This window comes from Pleurodeles waltl, chromosome 4_2 (genome assembly GCF_031143425.1).
Source record: "Pleurodeles waltl isolate 20211129_DDA chromosome 4_2, aPleWal1.hap1.20221129, whole genome shotgun sequence".
In the NCBI taxonomy this organism is placed as follows: Eukaryota; Metazoa; Chordata; class Amphibia; order Caudata; family Salamandridae; genus Pleurodeles; species Pleurodeles waltl.
In genome coordinates this window covers 120,428,066-120,447,550 of record NC_090443.1, presented here as the reverse complement: position 1 = coordinate 120,447,550, position 19,485 = coordinate 120,428,066, and the positions used below count along the sequence as shown (strand labels likewise).

Here is a 19,485-nt window from a genome sequence, read left to right as displayed (position 1 = left end):
TGGAGCCCTTCACCATCACGGGCGCACCCCCCACCCAAGCGGCAAGGTGGAAAGTCTGGGTGGAACGCCTGGAGACATATTTTGAAGCCCTGGACGTCCAACCAGAACGGCGCAGACCTCTTCTTCTCCACATTGGTGGAGCAGATATCCGCAAAGTATTCAAGTCAGTCATGGAAGCGCGGCCACGCACGTATGAAACACTAAAAGGTGCGATTACCGTGCATTTTGGGCCATACGCCAACCCTGACTATGAAAGGTTCCTAGTACGCCAAGCCCGCCAAGTCACAGATGAGTCTGTCGACGTCTTTTACGCCAGGCTGAAGGAACTAGCCAGCACCTGCACTCTGCCCACCGAAGAGGACGAAATCCAAGCACAAGTTATACAGGGATGCTCCTCGTCAAAACTCCGAGAACGCATTCTCCAGCAACCCAACATGCTGATGAAAGATATCCTCACACTAGGACGCTCCCAAGAACTGGCGCGGGCTCGAGCAGCCCACATGGAACAGGCACCGGCAACCCAGGTAAAGGCAGAGGCAGCCAACGCAGTGACAAAAAACACACCACGACAAAAAGGGGAACCCTATAAAGGAAGGCTACGGGGCAGACCATGCAAGTGGTGCGGAGGCCCAGCACCACATCCGACCACCCGCCCAGCGTGGGGCAAAATGTGCAGCGCATGTGGTAAACTCAATAATTTTGTCAAAGTCTGCAATTCAGCACCTAAGCAAGCAACCAACGCCACAAGGAAGACCGTCAAAATGGTTGAAACCACGTTGGGCCAAGACTCAGACAGTGACATGGACAATGACCAACACACAATCCATGTAATTCACGCCGTCGGAGGCCGACGCCTACCTACTTGCACCGTCATAGTCAAAGGCTCTCCAACACCGGCACTGGTGGACACAGGCGTGTCCATAAACTTAATGGCCATGGACATATATAACAACCTACTACAACCGCTACCAGCGCTCCGACCCACGAACATACAGATATTCGCGTTTGGAAACAGCCGACCCCTAGACATAGCAGGGGTTTTCACAACCGACATCGCCTATGACAACACGGAAACAGCCACGAAAGTCTACGTCTCCAAAGATGGCACAGTATTCCTCCTTGGCTGCCGAACTGCTCAAGATCTAAACCTAGTACATTTCGCTTTCGCCATCCATGTAAACACACTCCAAGACTTAACGCAAGAGTTCAAGACGCTATTTGAGGGCATTGGGTGCCTTAAAGGACCTCCGCTACGATTACATATCGACGAATCGGTCACCCCCACAGTGCTCAGACATCGTCGAGTAGCATTTCATCTGCGCCCCAAAGTTGAGCAAGAACTGCAACTCTTGGAACTGGCGGGAGTCATCGAAAAGATATCGGGCCCAACACCGTGGGTCTCCCCCATCGTAGTCGCTCGAAAGCCCAAACAACCGGATGCCGTCAGAATCTGCGTCGACATGCGTATGCCCAACCTGGCGATAAAAAGAGAGCGACACTTAACACCAACGATAGACGACATCCTCAGTGAACTATCAGGGTCATACTGGTTCTCCAAAATGGACCTCCGGTCAGGATACCACCAAATCATGCTGCACCCAGAGTCACGGCCCATTACCACCTTTTCCACCCCCAATGGTCTCTGGAGATACAAGAGGCTCAATTTTGGCATCTCTAGCGCAGCGGAAGTCTTCCAGCATGTTATTAAAGAGGTCCTGCAAGGGCTCCCGGGAGTCCTCAACGTGAGTGATGATATCCTGGTCCACGCCCCCACCGTTGAAACACACTTGAAGAGGTTGCGAGCCGTGTTCGCCAGACTACAAAGCAGAGGACTAACGCTACACAAGGACAAGTGTGAATTTCTGAAACAAGAAATCTGCTTCTTCGGGTATCGCTTCTCAAAAAATGGACTCGGGCCAGACCCCCTGAAAGTCAGAGACATCCAAGAAGCACCAGCTCCCACCTCAGTTTCAGGGGAAAGGAGCTTTCTGGGTATGGTCACATACTGCAGTCGATTCATGCAAAACCTGGCAGATATCACAGGGCCTCTGCGGCAGCTCACACAAGCAAATCGCTAATGGGAATGGGGCGAGAAACAAGAGAATGCATTCCAAGCCACGAAAAGAGCACTCTCTCCGTAGAGACCACACTGGCATTTTTTGACCCGCAACGCCACTCACAATTAGTCGTCGATGCCAGCCCCACAGGCTTGGGAGCAGTGCTGGCACAGAAACAAGATTGCAGAGAGTGGGCCCCCATCGCTTTTGCCAGCCGCACACTCACGCCAACGGAGCAGCGGTACTCACAAATTGAACGAGAAGCCATTGCCATACACTGGGGGTGCAGTCACTTCCATCTTTACCTATACAGAAAGCCGTTCTCGGTGGTGACAGACCACAAACCCCTATTACCGCTGTTCAAAGGCTCATCCTCAAAGCCGCCACCGAGGATAGAGAAATGGATCCTGCAGCTCCAAGAGAACGACTTCACACTGGAGCACCAACCGGGCACAAAGAACCCGGCTGACTTCCTGTCCCGACATGCCCGCACAGGCACGCCCCAGGAAGTGGAAGAAGCAAGGGAAACAGAAGAATACGTCAGGATGGTGGTAGAGCGCGCCCGACCCCTGTCCATACCACTCAGCGAAGTCATCACGGCAACTGCCCAGGACGAGTGTCTACAGATAGCCATAGCATCCACCAGGACAGGAACCTGGCGGTCCCTCCAACGCCCCGACACCTTCCGAACACAAGAAGCCCAAGCCTGGTTGCTTGCGCTATTTAATATACGTCAGGAACTATCAGTGAACGAAGAGGGCTGCCTGTTGAGAGGTCTCCGTTTAGTGATTCCATCTAGCCTGATGGCCAGAACAGTAGCCCTGGCGCATGGAGCACACCAAGGCATTGTGAAGTCAAAAGCCCGCCTCAGGGACAAAGTGTGGTTCCCTGGTTTGGACAAGCTGGTGGAAGATACAGTCAAACGGTGCTTGGTATGCCAAGCCAGCGGTAACGCTGACCCACCAGCGCCGATTCTTACAGAGAAAGGGCCCACAGCACCGTGGGAACGAGTCAGTGCAGACTTTGGGAGTCTCCCCGATGGCTCACACATGGTCATAGTGATGGACGACTACTTGCGCTATCCGGAAGTCGAAGTGGTACACTCCACATCTGCCCACACAGTCATCCCCAAGTTTGAAAAACTGATGGCCACCCACGGACTCTTCGGAGAGGTGCGCACAGATAATGGGCCCCCTTTTAACAGCCACGAATGGGCGGATTTCCTAGCGTCAACGAACACCAAACATCAGCGCATCACACCGCGATGGCCACAAGCAAATGGAGAAGTGGAGAGGTTTGTAAAAACACTAAACAAGGTCATTTGCATAGCTGTGGCAGAAGGCCAGAACCTGGAAAGTGCGATATATGCCTTTTTGAGAGAATACAGAGTCACCCCACACGCAACCACAGGAGCCACCCCCAGCCAACTCTGTTTCAGGAGAGCAGTGACAGATGCCATCCCCCATCACCCATCTTGGGCAGCGAGGTCACCGCCACCAGACAAGTCAACAGCAAGAAGAGCCAGCACCAACGCGCAGGCTTCCAAAAAACGGAGAGTCCGTGAGGTGACGGTACAAATAGGTGACACCGTCCTGGTAAAGGACCGCCACCCAAGAGGGAAATTCCGTCTCCTGTTCGAGACACAGCCGTGGACCGTGACTGCAGTGAAAGGCACCATGATAACAGCCCGGCGAGGACCGGAGACAGTAACACACAACGCAGTATTCTTCAAACATTTACCCCAAGCAATATCCATTGAGAAGGACAAGGATAGAACTGACGAATGGGCAGATTTATATGTGGACACCGAAAGCCCAGAGTCCACAAGCAGAGAAGCGGGAGGTGATGCGGAACACTGCATAGCCCACCCAACAGTGGAGCAAAGGTGGAGCCAACCCACAGCAGCGACAACACCCGAGAGTGCAGAGGAAATCCAGGTGTCGGACCGGTCAGGGAGCGGGAGATACATGTTAAGACACAACCCAGGCCCCTCCCGACGATACGCAGTCTATGCATGTGATTGATTAACCTCAGGGCACCCTCCAGAAGAGGAGAGAACCGTTCTACTCAAATAGAGCCACAAAGGCTAAGTAAACACTTTACCCCTTTGTTTTGTTTGTTCATGTTTAATCGTTCCCTTGCCCGTTGGGGAGGGATGTAGTGTCGTCACCGGGACTGGACTGCACCACTACGCGGAGGCGGAAGTGGTGGGTGTAATGTTACCCCTGCTATCGGGGCAGGATGGATCGCACCGTGACGAGGAGTGGGAGGAGATAAATAGAAGGGGAAAAAGGCACGAGAGTTAGTGCGAGCGGAGGAGTGAAATAAAAGTGTTGTATGCAACCCGCAGTGGTCCTGCGTCGTTATTTGACGGCTGCGCGCGACTTGACACTACGCACGGCAATGAAATGTCACTCATAAATGCAATGAAAACCTGTAAATGTCACACATAAGTAAAGAGAAAACTTGGCAGCTATTCCAGTCAAGTGCTGTTGCTGCAGCTTGACTGGAGGTGGAAGATGAGTACAGGGAGGGTGACACCTAGGATTGCCACGTCAGACAATTGTTTTCTTAAGAGTCTGCATAGGTTGGGACTTGGTGCTAAATATGACTAAATAAAATCGCATGAATTCATTTTTAGCAAGTCTTTTCTGTATTTGTTTACTTAAATTACTAGTCATGGATCAATAATGCAGCTCTAAAACAAATTTGAGACTAATATCAATGTACATTTGCTGTCTAAAGTACGTACCGAAAAAGGCTAGAAAATACTGGCTTTTGTGATTTTGCCGAGACATTAAACTACTGGTGGTGACGGTAGCAAACGCCGGTCAGGTGCCAACACTAAAAGCAATTGAAAATGAGAGTAGGTTGAAAGGCACACATTTCTCAGTAGGCCTGATGAACCCGATTATAACGTGACCGCTATATTAAATATGAATTTTAAAAAAATGATAAGTACCAGTCTTTGAACGGTTATGTTAAAATACAGTTTTCATTGTCTTTTGTACTGTATGTGTTTAGCAGAGTAATAGTTTTGCTCTTTACAGAGTGCGATACATTATGTACTAGATATTTTATTTTAAATGCTTTTATAACTACATGCAAGGAAATACAATAGAGTTAATTTCTTATTACCGGAAACGGTAATAGGATGAATGTTATAATTATTAGATTCCTTTACACTCGTCATAGACGTACATTCCCCTGATACTCCGTTAACTTTTCATACAGCGAATAGAAACGAAGGTACAACCCTAAGATGGCTGCTTTGTTAACTTTGCAGTCCGTCTTCTTTTCAATACTGTCAGCTTGGGTTCGTCGTGACGTAGAATGTAGGCGACTCATTGGTGGTTTTAGTTATGGCTGCGGCGTTGTGCCGGGTGCTTGGTGTGAAGGTGAGTGACATCTCCCATTCCTTGTTCAGCTTAGGGAGTGTACCGCGATTGAAAATATCAAGGAGCCTTTTGCAGTTACTGTTCATTTATGATACTGCTGAGAGATGTCCGACTTTGACTAAAATGTTAATTTAAGCAATATTACAGCACAGGAGCGCAGTTAAACAAGACCGACCACATGGGGGAGCTTGGGCATGGAATGTGGGTAGGACATAGTTGCTAAGATTATCGTTTGTCTATATGTCATATATTCTATATTTTCGATCTGCTGAAGTGATGTATTTCAATGAACGTGTGACGCTTTGAGTGACACTTTATTCTAAGTAAACAAAGCTTTATATCCATGTAATGAAATAAATATTAAAGGGACTTTATACTCTTTTGTGAAGCTCAATAGTCCAGACACCACCCTAAAACAATCCAAATGTAAAGTAACCTTGGCCTTAAAGATGGAACTTCCTGAAAGCTTTGGTCACACAAGTTACGGGGCCATTTGGCAACTCTGCAATGGGCTTATCACTTCCCTTTCAAATCTCTACAACACCCCCACAGCATACTCAGAAATTTCACATTTCTCTAGTTTGTTTACGACAACATCAATTTATCATTCCCAAAACTAAGTACTCTGTTATTTTGTTATTTTCGTTAACATGAAGTGAATAAAGACTTAATTCGTAGACTTAGATATTATTTTATTGTCTTGAGTGCAGGGCTGCATCATCCATTTATCAGTAACTTAACCTGTCAGTACATAATCAAAAACAATTACTTTCGTTACCTCAGATGGATGAAAGACATAGAAGGCCCTAGCAGGAATGCAGCTTGTGACATAGCTGGCCAGGTCTTCAAAGAATGCAACTTGTGACATAGATGGACAACTCTTCACAGCTGGGGTCTTTCTATCTAGCTACATTTTCATAAATTGTAACTGTAATGGTAAAGGTATTTATAGGGCGCTTACGACCCCTGACAAGGCTTTTAAGTGCTTATTGTGGCAGCAGATCTCTCAAATAGAGTATCATCGAGAGGTATTTAATTTATTAAAATGTCTATGAGACAGGTTGCTTCATAAATCCATTTGTCAAGTAAAAAAAATCCACTTGTCCCTTTGGTGTCAAGTAGTGCAGCAACAAATTATGGCAGCAATCTCAATATATAAAAGCTCTAATATGAGCCTCTCTGGTTATGCCAGGGCTCATACTATAGTAGGGTTTGAATCCTAGCAATTCCCTAATTTTGCCACCTTTTCGCAGATTTTCTTGCTGTGGCTGGGGGTATCATTAAGCAGTAGTTCCAGGGTTGGAATGCCCTTTTAAGCCCGCACGAACCTACTAACATGTATGTTTTAGGGGTTTTCACCAGCTCTTCTCTAATCTTTTCTATTCTGAAAAAGGTGGGAAATGTACTTCCTACAAGGGCGGAAGTAAAACCTCTTCCAAATTTGGGGAAAAAAGTGGCTGGAGGGAGAGTGAACTTGTAAAAGCTCAACAGATTCTTGTGTGAGCAAATGTACTCATTCTTGTTTGCGCGTGTTAAAATGCATTTCACAGATATTTTCAAGGAGTATGATTTCCTGGACTACATCTGTAAAATCTTGTGAATTACTGAAAGTTGTAAATCTGCACTCATGCAAGGACATATACCATGGGTGCACTTTTATGACTTTCTTTAAGAATTGTGCCCCTAATTGGGCGCTTAATTAGGTCTGAAGTTAACACAAACCTTTTGTTTTTATTAAAAATCTATCTAGCTATCTATCAACTGGCTTCTGCTCTTTCACAAGGAGCATATTGGCACACAAAGTAATTTTTTACAGTGCCAGAGACAACTGTGGCAATGTGTGCTTTTGGAGACCAAAAATATAATTACTTTTGCCTATGTTTGTTATAATGGTGAGGGACTGGAAGCTCCCCCAAGAATAAAGTTTTGCAGAAACCACGTCACACCAAGACACACATTTGACAAAACCAAAAGCCTAACCCTCCAATGTCATACCTATTAGCTTGCCAATGCTTGTTTCTTTTGATGCTGCCCATAATCTTGTTGAAATTAGTTGCTCTGATTTTTCATTATGAATATTTTTTGGAAATGCTAGAATGCATCATCCTCTTTTACTAAATGATGCTTCAAAGAAATAGTACCTAAAATGTCAGAGTTGAGTTACGTTTTTGGTGAACATTTTACTTTGAAAGAAAAAGACCATCAATCTTGCTTTCAAGCAGCTACAGATATTTACATTTAACCAGAGAGCATTCTGGGAGCATTATACATAGCCAGCTCATGTTAAAATTTACAAACGTGTGTACACATTTTTACACTGGAACGAGCCATTGTAAATAGTGCAGCCTGAGGTTACATTTCCTTTCAGCACTCACCCTAATAAAGACTTTCGTGAATGAACCATAAATTCAATTTGGAAGAGTATTAACTTATTGATGCAAATATTAACGTCAGCCAGTACCCTTCCCTGATCCATAATGTGGTACTGTCAATCGGCAGCCAAAGGGTTTGTACTGCAGTGGGTGATCAAACACAAAATAAACATGAAAACTTGTTGTCCTTGACCCCAAACAATATGTCCTGGGAGTCGGGCAATAGGGATTCTGCACCCATGTCATCTCTCCAAATGTGACACAATCAACTTGCATGACAATACATCTCCTTGAAACAGATACCATGTATTGAGAAGGAGTGCCTACAGACAAGGAAAGGGAGCGTGGGCTGTATAATAATGCTAGTATTCAGGTAATAAGCTTTGAAAGTTGGTGTGCCTTTCTTAAAACTATTTGCTGGTTTGGCCTCCAGTCAAAAACTTGCTAAGTGTTCCCAAATTATGATTGATACCTGCCAGTTCTACAATTTTGTTTGCCACCAACACTTGCCAATCACGAATGTGTAGTCATGCTTTTCTCATTAAAGGCATAGTCTGCAATTTCCTGTATGCAAATACTGATGGCTTAAAAGCAGATCGATTATTTGAGTTCCAAATCTAGCTTTTGAAAACAAGAAAATGTTCTCAGTTTTATCTCAGACATTAGAGCAAAGGTACATACTGCAGAGTGACTATAGTATGCTTAACAAAGGTAGAGTTGCACAACAATGTACAAATTACTTGTGCCGCAGCAGATACCACTCCCAATGACCAAAAAACACACAATGTGCAATAATGCAAGAATATTTTTATAGCTGGTTAGCATACAAAAGTTTAAACTTTTTCCCCAAAAATTCGATCATTTCAAATGTGCATCAAATTGATATTGTACTTGCTAGGTTTTGTTTTTAGTCTGGGCTAGTGTCTTCGGATTCTTTATGTGAGTTAATATTCCTTCTTGCAATTTGCATTTTGCAGAAAATGGGATTGTAAGAGGTGTAGAAAAAACAAATGTTGTTGCAAGGTTATGAAACACCTTTTGCAGACAGCACTCCATACACATTTGTAACTTACGTGGAGGCTGGACTGGAGCTCCCATAGAGGCAATGCCCTCTCTAATCTCGAAGACCTGATTCGGTCTATGGTTCTGTCCTCAACAGAGGCTGGGTGTTTCTGGGCTGTGGACTCAACAGAAGTTAAGCTCTGAGCAGAATGCAAGGTGCAGGGGATTTTTGGCAGCTCCTCAGATAGGGCTGAATGTGGTAGGCCATGAACAGGGGATGAATCACAGTATCAGCAGCTTTGTCTCCGACTGCTCGATTAGACATGCTGCATGATCCGCCGCTGCTTGTTCTCCCCTGATCTCTCCTTGACCCTTGCTGGCATGATCACTGAGCTGAAACAGGAACACTGAAGTGACACAGAGTGAGTCAATCTCTGTGATCAGGATGCCCCTGGAAATGTATTGGAATGTACTTAACAATAGAGCGACTGGAGGTGCTCTGATTTGTGTGACAAAATATTAAATTGCGGGAAAACAGTAGCACATTTGTGTTAATTTTAACACCTGATGAAGAACTCTCTTGGCTGCACTTGTAAGATGGGACTTTTGGTACAATAAAACAACCATTGGAAGAGGAATAGCTCTTCAGAACTCAACTGTTTGAGTGCCCAGTTCAATGGGGAATGGAATTGAATCAATCAATGGACATGAGAAATTTTGGAAGGTGAAGAAGCTTTTCAGTGGGGTAATCATATTTGGTCTTATGGGAGGCATTTAGCTTTTATCAAGGGTTAAAGACCTAAACAGTGTGGCATTCTCCTTTAGGATTAAGAGGTTTTTAAGATGGACTAAGAGTAATGAAAAGAACCTGTAAGTAACAGGAGCATTCTTCCACATTACACCTTAATACAGTTGGCAATAAAGTCTCTCGGACCTGGCCAAGACTGAAGTCCACCACCTACCTGAATCACCAAGAGGTGGATCATCGAGGCAGGGATGTGGAATTCCTATAGCCCGACGCCCAGGACATCTTGTTTGGGGTCAAGGGCAACAAGTTTTTATGTTTACTTTGTCCTTGGGACAAGTAGGCCCAACCCCCTGCAGCACAAACCCTTTGGTTGCTTGTTTACAGAGAGTGGAATTCTCTGCAGTTGAGGTAATGTGTTTCCAAAAGATAATGCTGTTCGAACTTGTATATATGGTTCATTATTTGAAAGCCTTCATTATTAGTGTGAGTGCTGTAAATAAATGTTTTAAGGTCACACTTCACTACTGACGTTGGTTCCAGTACAAAAAAAAATAAAACGTGTACACACATGTTTGAAAAGTTTAGGCTAAGAGGCTAAGTATAATGCTCCCAGAATGCTCTCTGATTATATGCAAATGAAGTGTCATTTAGTAAAATGTGTTGATGCATGCTAGTATTTCCCAAAAATATTTCTAATGGAAAATCAGTGTAACCATTTTCAACACGATTATGGGAAGCATGAAAATAAACAAACACTGACCTGACATATTTTTATAAGTCTTTTAGTTTCATCAATGCGTGTCTTGTTTTGACATGGCTTTTGTAACACTTTATTCTTGTGGGAGCTACCAGGCACTCAACATTGTAACAAACATTGGCAAAACTCCCCCAAAAAGTTTTTGAACTCTTAAAGCACACGTTGCCACCAGCGGCATAACAAAGGCCCCGCAGCCGCCCTCCAGGGGGCCCCTCCAGCACAGCACCTGCCCTGAGTGAGTCTGGAGAGGGGGCTCCTCCATGTTCTTTGCAAAGGGGCACCCTCCAGTTTTGTTACGTCACTGATTGCCACTGTAGTTCCTGACACTGAACAAAACTACTTTGTGTGGCAATATGCTCCTTGTGGAAGAGCAGAATGCGATCGCTCACAGTTAAGCCAGCCGAAAGAGAGAGAAATAGAAGTTTAATAAAAACAAAATGTCTTTGTTAACACCAGACCTAATTAGGGACCAAGACCCACATGTAGGTAGCTTTTTGCATGTCGCAAACAGCGACTTTCGCTGTTTGCGACATGCAAAAAGCACATTGCGATACACAAACCCAGTTTTGCGATTCAGTAACCTGGTTACCGAATCACAAAACGGGTTTGCGACTCGCAATTGGTAAGGGGTATTCCCTTCCTAATTGCAACTCGCAGTGCAATGTAGGATTGTTTTGTGACCGCGAACGCGGGCGCAAACCAATCGCAGTTTGCACCCATTTCAAATGGGTGCTAACACTTTCGCAAAAGGGAAGGGATCCCCATGGGACCCCTTCCCCATTGTGAATGTCACTGTAAACATTTTTTCAGAGCAGGCAGTGGTCCTGCGGACCACTGCCTGCTCTGAAAAAATGAAACGAAAACGTTTCATTTTTCGTTTTTGTTATGCATCTCGTTTTCCTTTAAGGAAAACGGGCTGCATTACAAAAACAAACAAAAAAAAAAACTGCTTTATTGAAAAGCAGTCACAGACATGGTGGTCTGCTGTCTCCAGCAGGCCACCATTCGCGAGGAGGTCACAAATTGCGACCCACCTCATGATTATTCATGAGGTGGGCATTTGCGAAGCCCTTGCGAATCACAGATGGTGTCAAGGACACCATCCTACATTCGGATTTGTGACTCGCAATTTGCAGGTCACAAATCTGAACCTGCCTACATGTGGCCCCAAATTCTTAAAGAAAGTCACAAAAGTGCACCCATGGTATATGTCGTACCCCTATAAAATATTTGTGAACTGTATTTTAGCATGGGTAAATACGATGTGTAGATTTGCTCATGTGAAAATCTATTGAGCATTTGCAAGTTCATTTTCCCTCCAGCCACTTTCTTCCCAACCCTGGAAGAAGTTCTAATTCTGCCATTGTCAGGAGTAAATGTCCAACCTTTCTTATTATGGGAAAATATTAGAGAGAAGCTGGTAAAAATCTTTAAAACATGCAGTTTAGTAGGTTTGCAGACTCAAAGGCATTCCAGCCCTGAAACTATTGCTTACTGCTTCCTCCAGCCCCAGTATGCAGATCTGCAGAAAGGTGGCAAAATAAGGAAATTTCTACAGTAGCGATTGAAACTCCAAGTATTCAAGCCCTACTATGGTAGTAGCCCTGGCATAATCAGAGAGGCTATTAATTGCTGCCATAATTTGTCGCCACACTACATGGCACCAAAGGGACAAGTAGATCTTTTTACAGGACAAGTAGATTTGAGAAGCAACCTGTCCCCTGGACAAGTAGATATTTTAATAAATTCCACACCCCTGCTGGAAGAAGTTCTAATTCTGCCATTGTCAGGAGTAAATGTCCAACTTTTCTTATTATGGGAAAATATTAGAGAGAAGCTGGTGAAAATCTTTAAAACATGCAGGTTAGTAGGTTTGCAAACTCAAAGGCATTCCAGCCCTGCAACTATTGCTTACTGCTTCCTCCAGCCCCAGTATGCAGATCTGCAGAAAGGTGGCAAAATAAGGAAAGTGCTACAGTAGGGATTAAAACTGCAAGTATTCAAGCCCTACTATGGTAGTAGCCCTGGCATAATCAGAGAGGCTATTATCAGAGCTCTTACATAATGAGATTGCTGCCATAATTTGTCGCCACACTACATGGCACCAAAGGGACAAGTAGATCTTTTTACAGGACCAGTAGATTTGAGAAGCAACCTGTCCCCTGGACAAGTAGATATTTTAATAAATTCCACACCCCTGCATCGAGGCCACCGTATATGGCCTCGTAGTTCACTTTCTCTTTTCGACTGCTTGCATTTTTCTTGGGAACATCTGTTAGCAGATAAAGCAATTGTTGCTGAGGCTGAATTGGAGATGTACCTCTCCTGGGGTTATAAAGAAAGGAACTTGTGGCTGCAACTACCATCTGTCCATGCAACATACAGACAGAAGAGCCGGTGAAAGCTACACTGCACTCGTTTTCCTCTTTTGCTTTCAACAACAGTTACCTTTGAAGATTGCGCAGAGGGCACAAGCACCGCTCTTAGCCAGTGCCCGGACATCGTTTTATCCTCTTGTGCTCCTGAGTAAAGGTGGATGACATTATTTACGAAATTGGGAAGTACACTCATTTTAAAGTAGTCTGCTATGCAAAAGTGGGCTATGAAGCCGGCCAAATTTGCCCTGCTTGCAAACCTGAGAAACAGGTGCATTTCAAGGTTCGAGCAGTTTTGATAATTCTCTCTGGCAAAACAAGGTCCAAGGAGAACTACACAAATTGTGCGAACTACCAGAAGCTGAGTAGTTGATCTTGTTTTTTGTGGACCTCACTTTGCTGATGAGATTCACAGAAACTACCCAAAACTGCCCAAACAGGCCAGTTATTAGTTTGTGCGACATTTTTCCATTGTAGGTGGAAACTAATTTTACGCAGTTTCATTGGCATTTTCTTCTGCATATTTTGGAACAAAAAAAATGGTTTCTTACGTGAAAGATTCTGTCGGTCTACCGAAGCAACTCCATCAAAGCAAAGGGAATTACAGATGCTGTCAAGAAATGTTCTATGGTAATTATAGAATGCGGGTGTTGAGTAGTAGGATTTTACTATAGCAGTGACTACTCATCATGCAGTTTGATTCCCCAAATACAAATATAGTGTGATTGAGTGGGGCTGCGCCAGACTTGCCAGGAACTTGGCAAATCCATCAACATGTATGTACATCAGCAAGAGATTGTGCCCAGTGACCGGTGCTAAAGAGAAGGTATGGGTAAGATGACTAAAGTTACAGCAGCCTATCCTGAGGCACAGCTTTAGGAGACAATTATCACATGTAAACACCTGTTCCATTGAAATATGGAAACTATTGGACGAAAGTCAATTGCCAGATCCTGATGTCATCCAAAATCGTACAAGAACTGTACAATTTGTATGTAACACGAATGGCAGTAGAGCCCGTGGGAGTATGCTTGCATATCTTTTGAAGACACTGCCCAGTATGTTTTGTTTTCATCATTATGGTGATTTGTATATTCGTCAACCCAGTGCTTGAGGGGGAATGTGCAATTAAAGCTAGTGAGGACTTTGCCTTATTCCTCATGTGGTCAGTGCATCATCAGAGAATTTGCTTTCTTTTAAAACTAATTTGTGCATGAGGCTCACATTTACTAATGTTTACAGAACTTTTAAGTCTTCCCCATTCTTCTTCTTATGAAACAGATCAAATATTCACCTGCCTTCAGTGAGTTATAAAATCAGTGTTCATACAATTTAGAATATTTCTCTTTTTTTATTTAATGTTATCCTGGGTATAGAATTTCGCCCCTGTTTGCATGTCCTTCATATTTGTGAATGACAGCATTCTGCAAATTACATGTTTTAGTCTTGCACACATGCACACTTCGCTAGCACTTCAAAAGAATTGTTAACACTTAAGTGACTGTCCCTGAGGTCGACATATTTCAGAATAGAAGGTATGTTACTAGCTATCCTCAAGTTAGGTTTCGAAGGTCACTGGCTTCTGATCCATTCAGACAAATATTTATTGATTGATTAGTTCAAATCATTCCAAAGCATCAACAGATCACAACTGATCGTACTTAAAATACAAAAACTCTTGGACAGTCGTTAGTCAGGGAGAATATTGCAATAATGAAAACAAATGTAAAATGTTTAAAACATGAAGCATTTAAAACGAGATAAATAACAAATGCTGACAAGCGAGATAGATAACATATGCTGTCAACTAAGATAACATGAGGTGGGCTTTCCTGAGCTGCATTCGCTACACTAGATAAAACAATGGAATATCCCAATTTAAGCACCGGTTTAGAGTATCTTGGCACAACTAAATGCCCCATTTAAGAAAGTGTGATCCCACCCATTACCTTCTCTCATGCTTAAGCTGCTTGCCAAAGGGGCAGTACATGCAAAAATATTTAATAAAAAGCTAAGTGAAATCTGCATTACCATTGATTTAATATCAAACCGAGGCGATGCTGCTTGAATTCCAAAAGTGGATTTTGGAGGCGGCATTGACAAACAATCCTTTGTCTTGCAAGAAAGGGCAGCTCTGAGACTAAGGTAAAACATGAACCCTCAATGCTGCAGAAATGTAAACTAAGTTTCAGCTAACAAGAATACCAAAACAATTTTTTCTATAAAGAACATTGAAATCAGAGCAACCTGCGGTGGGGAATGGGGGTGTCAAACTTAGAGCAGTTGGTTAGTTGCATTTATTCTAGTTGATAAATCTGCTTCTAGCACTTCCCTGACTAATTGTTTGTGATGGATTAATGAATTGTATTTAGTCCCCGGAGAACTAGTTTTATGTCTGATTGTTTTAATTGGCAAAAAACTGAGGGCCATATATCTTGGGTAACGATCTTAAAGAGAGTTAATTGATTCTGATTCTCGAGAAAGCGCAAGTAGGTGGAGCATTTTTCAGATGCAATCAAATGCATACAGGATCAACCTCCTTACATTTGTAGCTTCACTTTACGGATTGACAGTTGAAGCTTGGACATAATTATATCTCTGTCCTTTGAACTTAGATGGCATATAGGTTGGTTGGATTTCAAAAGTCTAGTGATTCTTTTTCTGTTCAAAATATCCTTTTAATCTATCACAAGGTACCCTGGTGTAAGGAGGAGGGGAAATGCTCATTCTCTACTTCTCCATTAAGGGCTTGAAATTATCTTTGCAGGCAAACTTGTTGGGCCTTAACGAAGCTCCTCCAATGGAGTAGATATTCTTTTAACGTACTTAGTATTGGGTGTCTCTAATAAAGGAGACCCCCACCTGTTTAACAAAGACTCCTAAACTATCATGTTCAGGCAGGGCAAACTCCCAGAAGCGGATGCTTGTATGGCATCTGTCAAAGTGGCGCTATCATTACCCCTTTTGTTTTTATCAAGAAGAATTTATGGATGAACTTTATTGATCAACACTGAGGGTGGTGCCTGAATGTTTGTTAACAGGAACCCCTGGGCTATTAGATTCAAGTCCAACAGATCAGTATATTCTTTTGATTAGGATGTCTAACCAGATGGCTTTGCCTTCACTTCTCTGCTCAGAGAGGTTTGTGAGTGAACAGAGATTTTAAAGATGGATTTCAACCTCTCATCATTTTTAGCGGGTGAGAAAGGCTAGTTTGTCTACAGAACTGACCCTTTCTCTTCCATAGCCATTTGAGCCTTAGTAGTTAAACCCTCTGTGTGGGATTCCCTTACTTCCTGCACCGCAGCCTACTTTAGGAGAGGAATTTGTACTGCTGCCCTTTAGATAAATGAAATTGCTCAGTTATTTTTCGTCTGTTTCATAAGTCTGTTGTTGTTCTTCTGGGGAAAAAGGGATTATAGTGGCATTGTCTGTGATGCATGGATACATTTCCGGTGTTGCTGGTGACCTATTATTCACAATGCATAAAGCATTGGTCTCACTTGATTAAACTGAGTCAGTTGAGACCACATCCTGTGCTCCCAATGCTACCATTGTTCATCATGATGGATCTATCATGCTTGCTATAACTTTATTCTAGTGAAATGCCGATTGAAGACTGCTCTTTGGCATTTGAGGCCTCTCTGAAGTCTTCAATAATTGTTTCAGTAGCCCCATGTAGGTGGCTAGAGGGAAGCAGTGGCAAACCGAAGCTAGCATCCTAAACTCTTACCTAAAGGAAACTTAAATGTGCCTAGTATATGGTCAGTTGAAGAGACCTATGTTGCTAAGGTTTGTAACAGTTTCACCTACTCAAGTGTGTCCATTTGACATTTTAAAGCCTTTAATATCGCCTTCAGTATCTGACATAAAGAGCCGCCAGCTTATTAGAGATGATCCATTCTTGTTTCTCGTTCCTATTCTTAGTATAGCACTCTGAGACAGTCTGAGCTTACGGTTTGGAGCATAATTTCTCTCTTGGCCTGCTACCACTAGTTTCCAAGTCTGTATGAAGATAAGGGGCTAGTGGGCTATTTACTGAGTCTTGGGAATTAAATGTAGGTTTTAGGAATGCTGGATATATTGCTAAAGGAAACAGTAAGATGAGAAGAAGTGTTAGTGAGTCTCACTGCTATGGGCCATCACAGTTGTCTGTTTTCTTTGGGTTCTGTCCCAGTTTCATTGACATTTCTATTTATCTGGAACATAAATAGAACTTAGCAGCTGAGGAGGAAAAAGTAGAAGTTTATGTACCATACTTAAGCGCTTTGCATTCCGTTAATGGAAATGTCAGAAAAAGTGTCCTTACTTGTGTTTGCATGCCTGATCCTTTAAATTTTCCTCATGAAGCCTGTTTACCCATGGTGGATAATTTTTACATTTGGATTGACTTGACCAGCAACGTGCCAGGCCCCTGTCCTTCTGCCTAGTTGTCAATACACTTTGCTTAGAACACTAACAGCGCCCCAGGCCATGGCTTCCTCTTGAGATGCACATGGGCCATTAAGAGGGTGTTGTGTTTAGTTAGCTCTACCTCAGTGCTTTTGGTTGATTACCCCCCCCCCCCCCCCCCCCACACACACAATATGTTTATGAATTACAGTGCCAACTCAGATTGGCAGGTTGAGAAGATGGAAGGTAATATATCAAATTAGACAGTGCTATTAACATCTAGTTATCACCCCTCAGTTTCCAGGTCCATTTGCAAGCTGATCAGATCCTAGGTGAACCAATGTTTATATTACTATATGTTCTGTTTTAAAACTTTTCAAGACGTTGGTTCAGACGCTCTCTATTAAATCTCACTTCTATACGCTCACAGTCACAGCTGTGCTAAATATAACTACATTTCAGTGTAATTCCATGAAAACGAAAACAACTGATAAATACTCCGTTTCACCATATTCCTCATATTCACAAAAGCAACACATGTAATGTTTTAAAGAAATCAATATGCAATCAAACGTTATGTGCTGTCTCGGGGATCAGTTCTGTATTTACAGCAGTTAAGGAAGATTTGCACTCACTGGAGGCAGAGAATTTGTAAGACAGTGTTACTACAGAGTTGAATTGGGAGTTAGAATCTTAAAATGCATAAAATGTCCTGGAATTTAATAAAGGATTGCACTCAGTTTGTGCTCTACACTCTCAATTTTAATCAGCGTGCCACGAGATCTGTACACAGTGTGTATGCAGCAAATTAAACTTTGACCCAAATATTCCCCTTGAAGCACCGTAAACTTCCTGGCTTGCGCATGGCATAATATTTCCAGTATTTTTGTTCAAGCATACAGCATGTTTCACAGTAGAATTTAAGATTCAGAATGCATGTCTGCACCATTACTGGAGGCTACCGATTGAGTGCCATGGTTTATGTTACTATGCACTGTTTAATTAGGAAATCACATGTGAGAATCCTATTGGCCACACCTTGATTTGTGGCTCTGTTACTGTACAATGAGAATTTGATGGACCTAGGGTACAATGTGCAATCAACAACACTTTCCACATTTTAATTCAACAATACTTTTTTCTCCTAAATGGCCCCATCTCGTGTAAGAGAACTATTCTTGCTGGGGCCTTTGTGGCTATAGAGTATGCGCTTACTGTTTTAGCGCTTCTTCGCTGTTGCGCGGTACACATATTCTTACCACCTGGCAGTGTGTTTTCTGTTATCAATAAGCCTGATATTGATTCAGTTTCAATGAACATTGATACACTCTCAAAGCTGTTTGGCCATTTAACCAAAAAAAGGATATTGCTCTTACTTTAAATAGATTTTTCCGTTGAATACATTGTGAGCTACTGACATTTCAGAGCTGCTTTGTACTACATATCACAACTATTTTGCAGATTTAGTGCTGAAACTATTTGGGGGCATCAAATTATCACTAGATCATCTCGGTCTTAAAAGACAACTTGCACTGGACTAGCCCATGTTTTTAGGACTATGGCAGTGTCTCCTCAACATTTGGAGGTATAACTTAAAGTTTAGTTTCTGCACATTTGCTTGTTTAGTTGTTGATTGCTGCCATGGGCCTATTTGTGCTACTAATTTGAAAATGAGCATCTCGTATCCAGCGGCGTGGCACCGCCAACCTGTTGATCTGCTCAGTCAAGTACTTAATTCGAACCGGTGTTTGGCGGTGGCTCTACAGGCACTCATTTTTGGGGTTGGTGGGGACAGCGGGCACCTATTTTCTGTATCGGACATTCCCCGAGAGGAACAGAGGGTAGAAAACACACACACACACACACACAGGAAAGAAGAAATATAAGACTGAAAAACCTTCAACAAGGGAGAAAGGAGGACCCTGCAAGAGTGAGAAAAAGGGGCATGAAGCATCTGGCAGTGGATTAAAGAGGCCTAAATTGGATGCTGGACTACTCAAGCTTGGTACTTGGCCCAGGGACATCCAATTGCATCCGCTGCAGTCTTTTGAGCAGTGCTCTGGACACCGGCACTCATGTTACAAATTAAGCACTAGCTCAGACACTTTTAAACGCTACACGTTTGCTTTCTTTACACTGGAAGCAGCACCATGTGTCCAACCGGTTTTTAGTTGCTGCCACAGTCTGAGGTTATGCTGCATGTTTCTCTGGGTGACTGTGAAGCCTTAGTTAGAATGTGCTGGTGGTTCTGCTCCAATTCATCCAATGAATGTAAAGCCTTCACTCTGCCTACGAGAGGGTCACTTCTGCATCCTCGGCCCTGTGTGTGCCAGAAGAACGCCACGACTACATATATTGTCAGATTGGTTCTGTGCTGCCTATAC

At 43.3% G+C, this 19,485-nt stretch overlaps 1 protein-coding gene across 1 annotated transcript in view; it reads left to right on the top strand.

The window, feature by feature from the left end:
* Window positions 1–5,346: 5,346 nt before the first annotated feature.
* TSFM (Ts translation elongation factor, mitochondrial) overlaps window positions 5,347–19,485 on the top strand; it is a 59,253-nt gene continuing 45,114 nt past the window's right edge. The window contains exon 1 of the mRNA XM_069230919.1: window positions 5,347–5,455. Coding sequence (XP_069087020.1) covers window positions 5,420–5,455 — 36 coding nt within the window. The 5' untranslated portion in view covers window positions 5,347–5,419. The remainder of the gene's footprint in view (window positions 5,456–19,485) is intronic.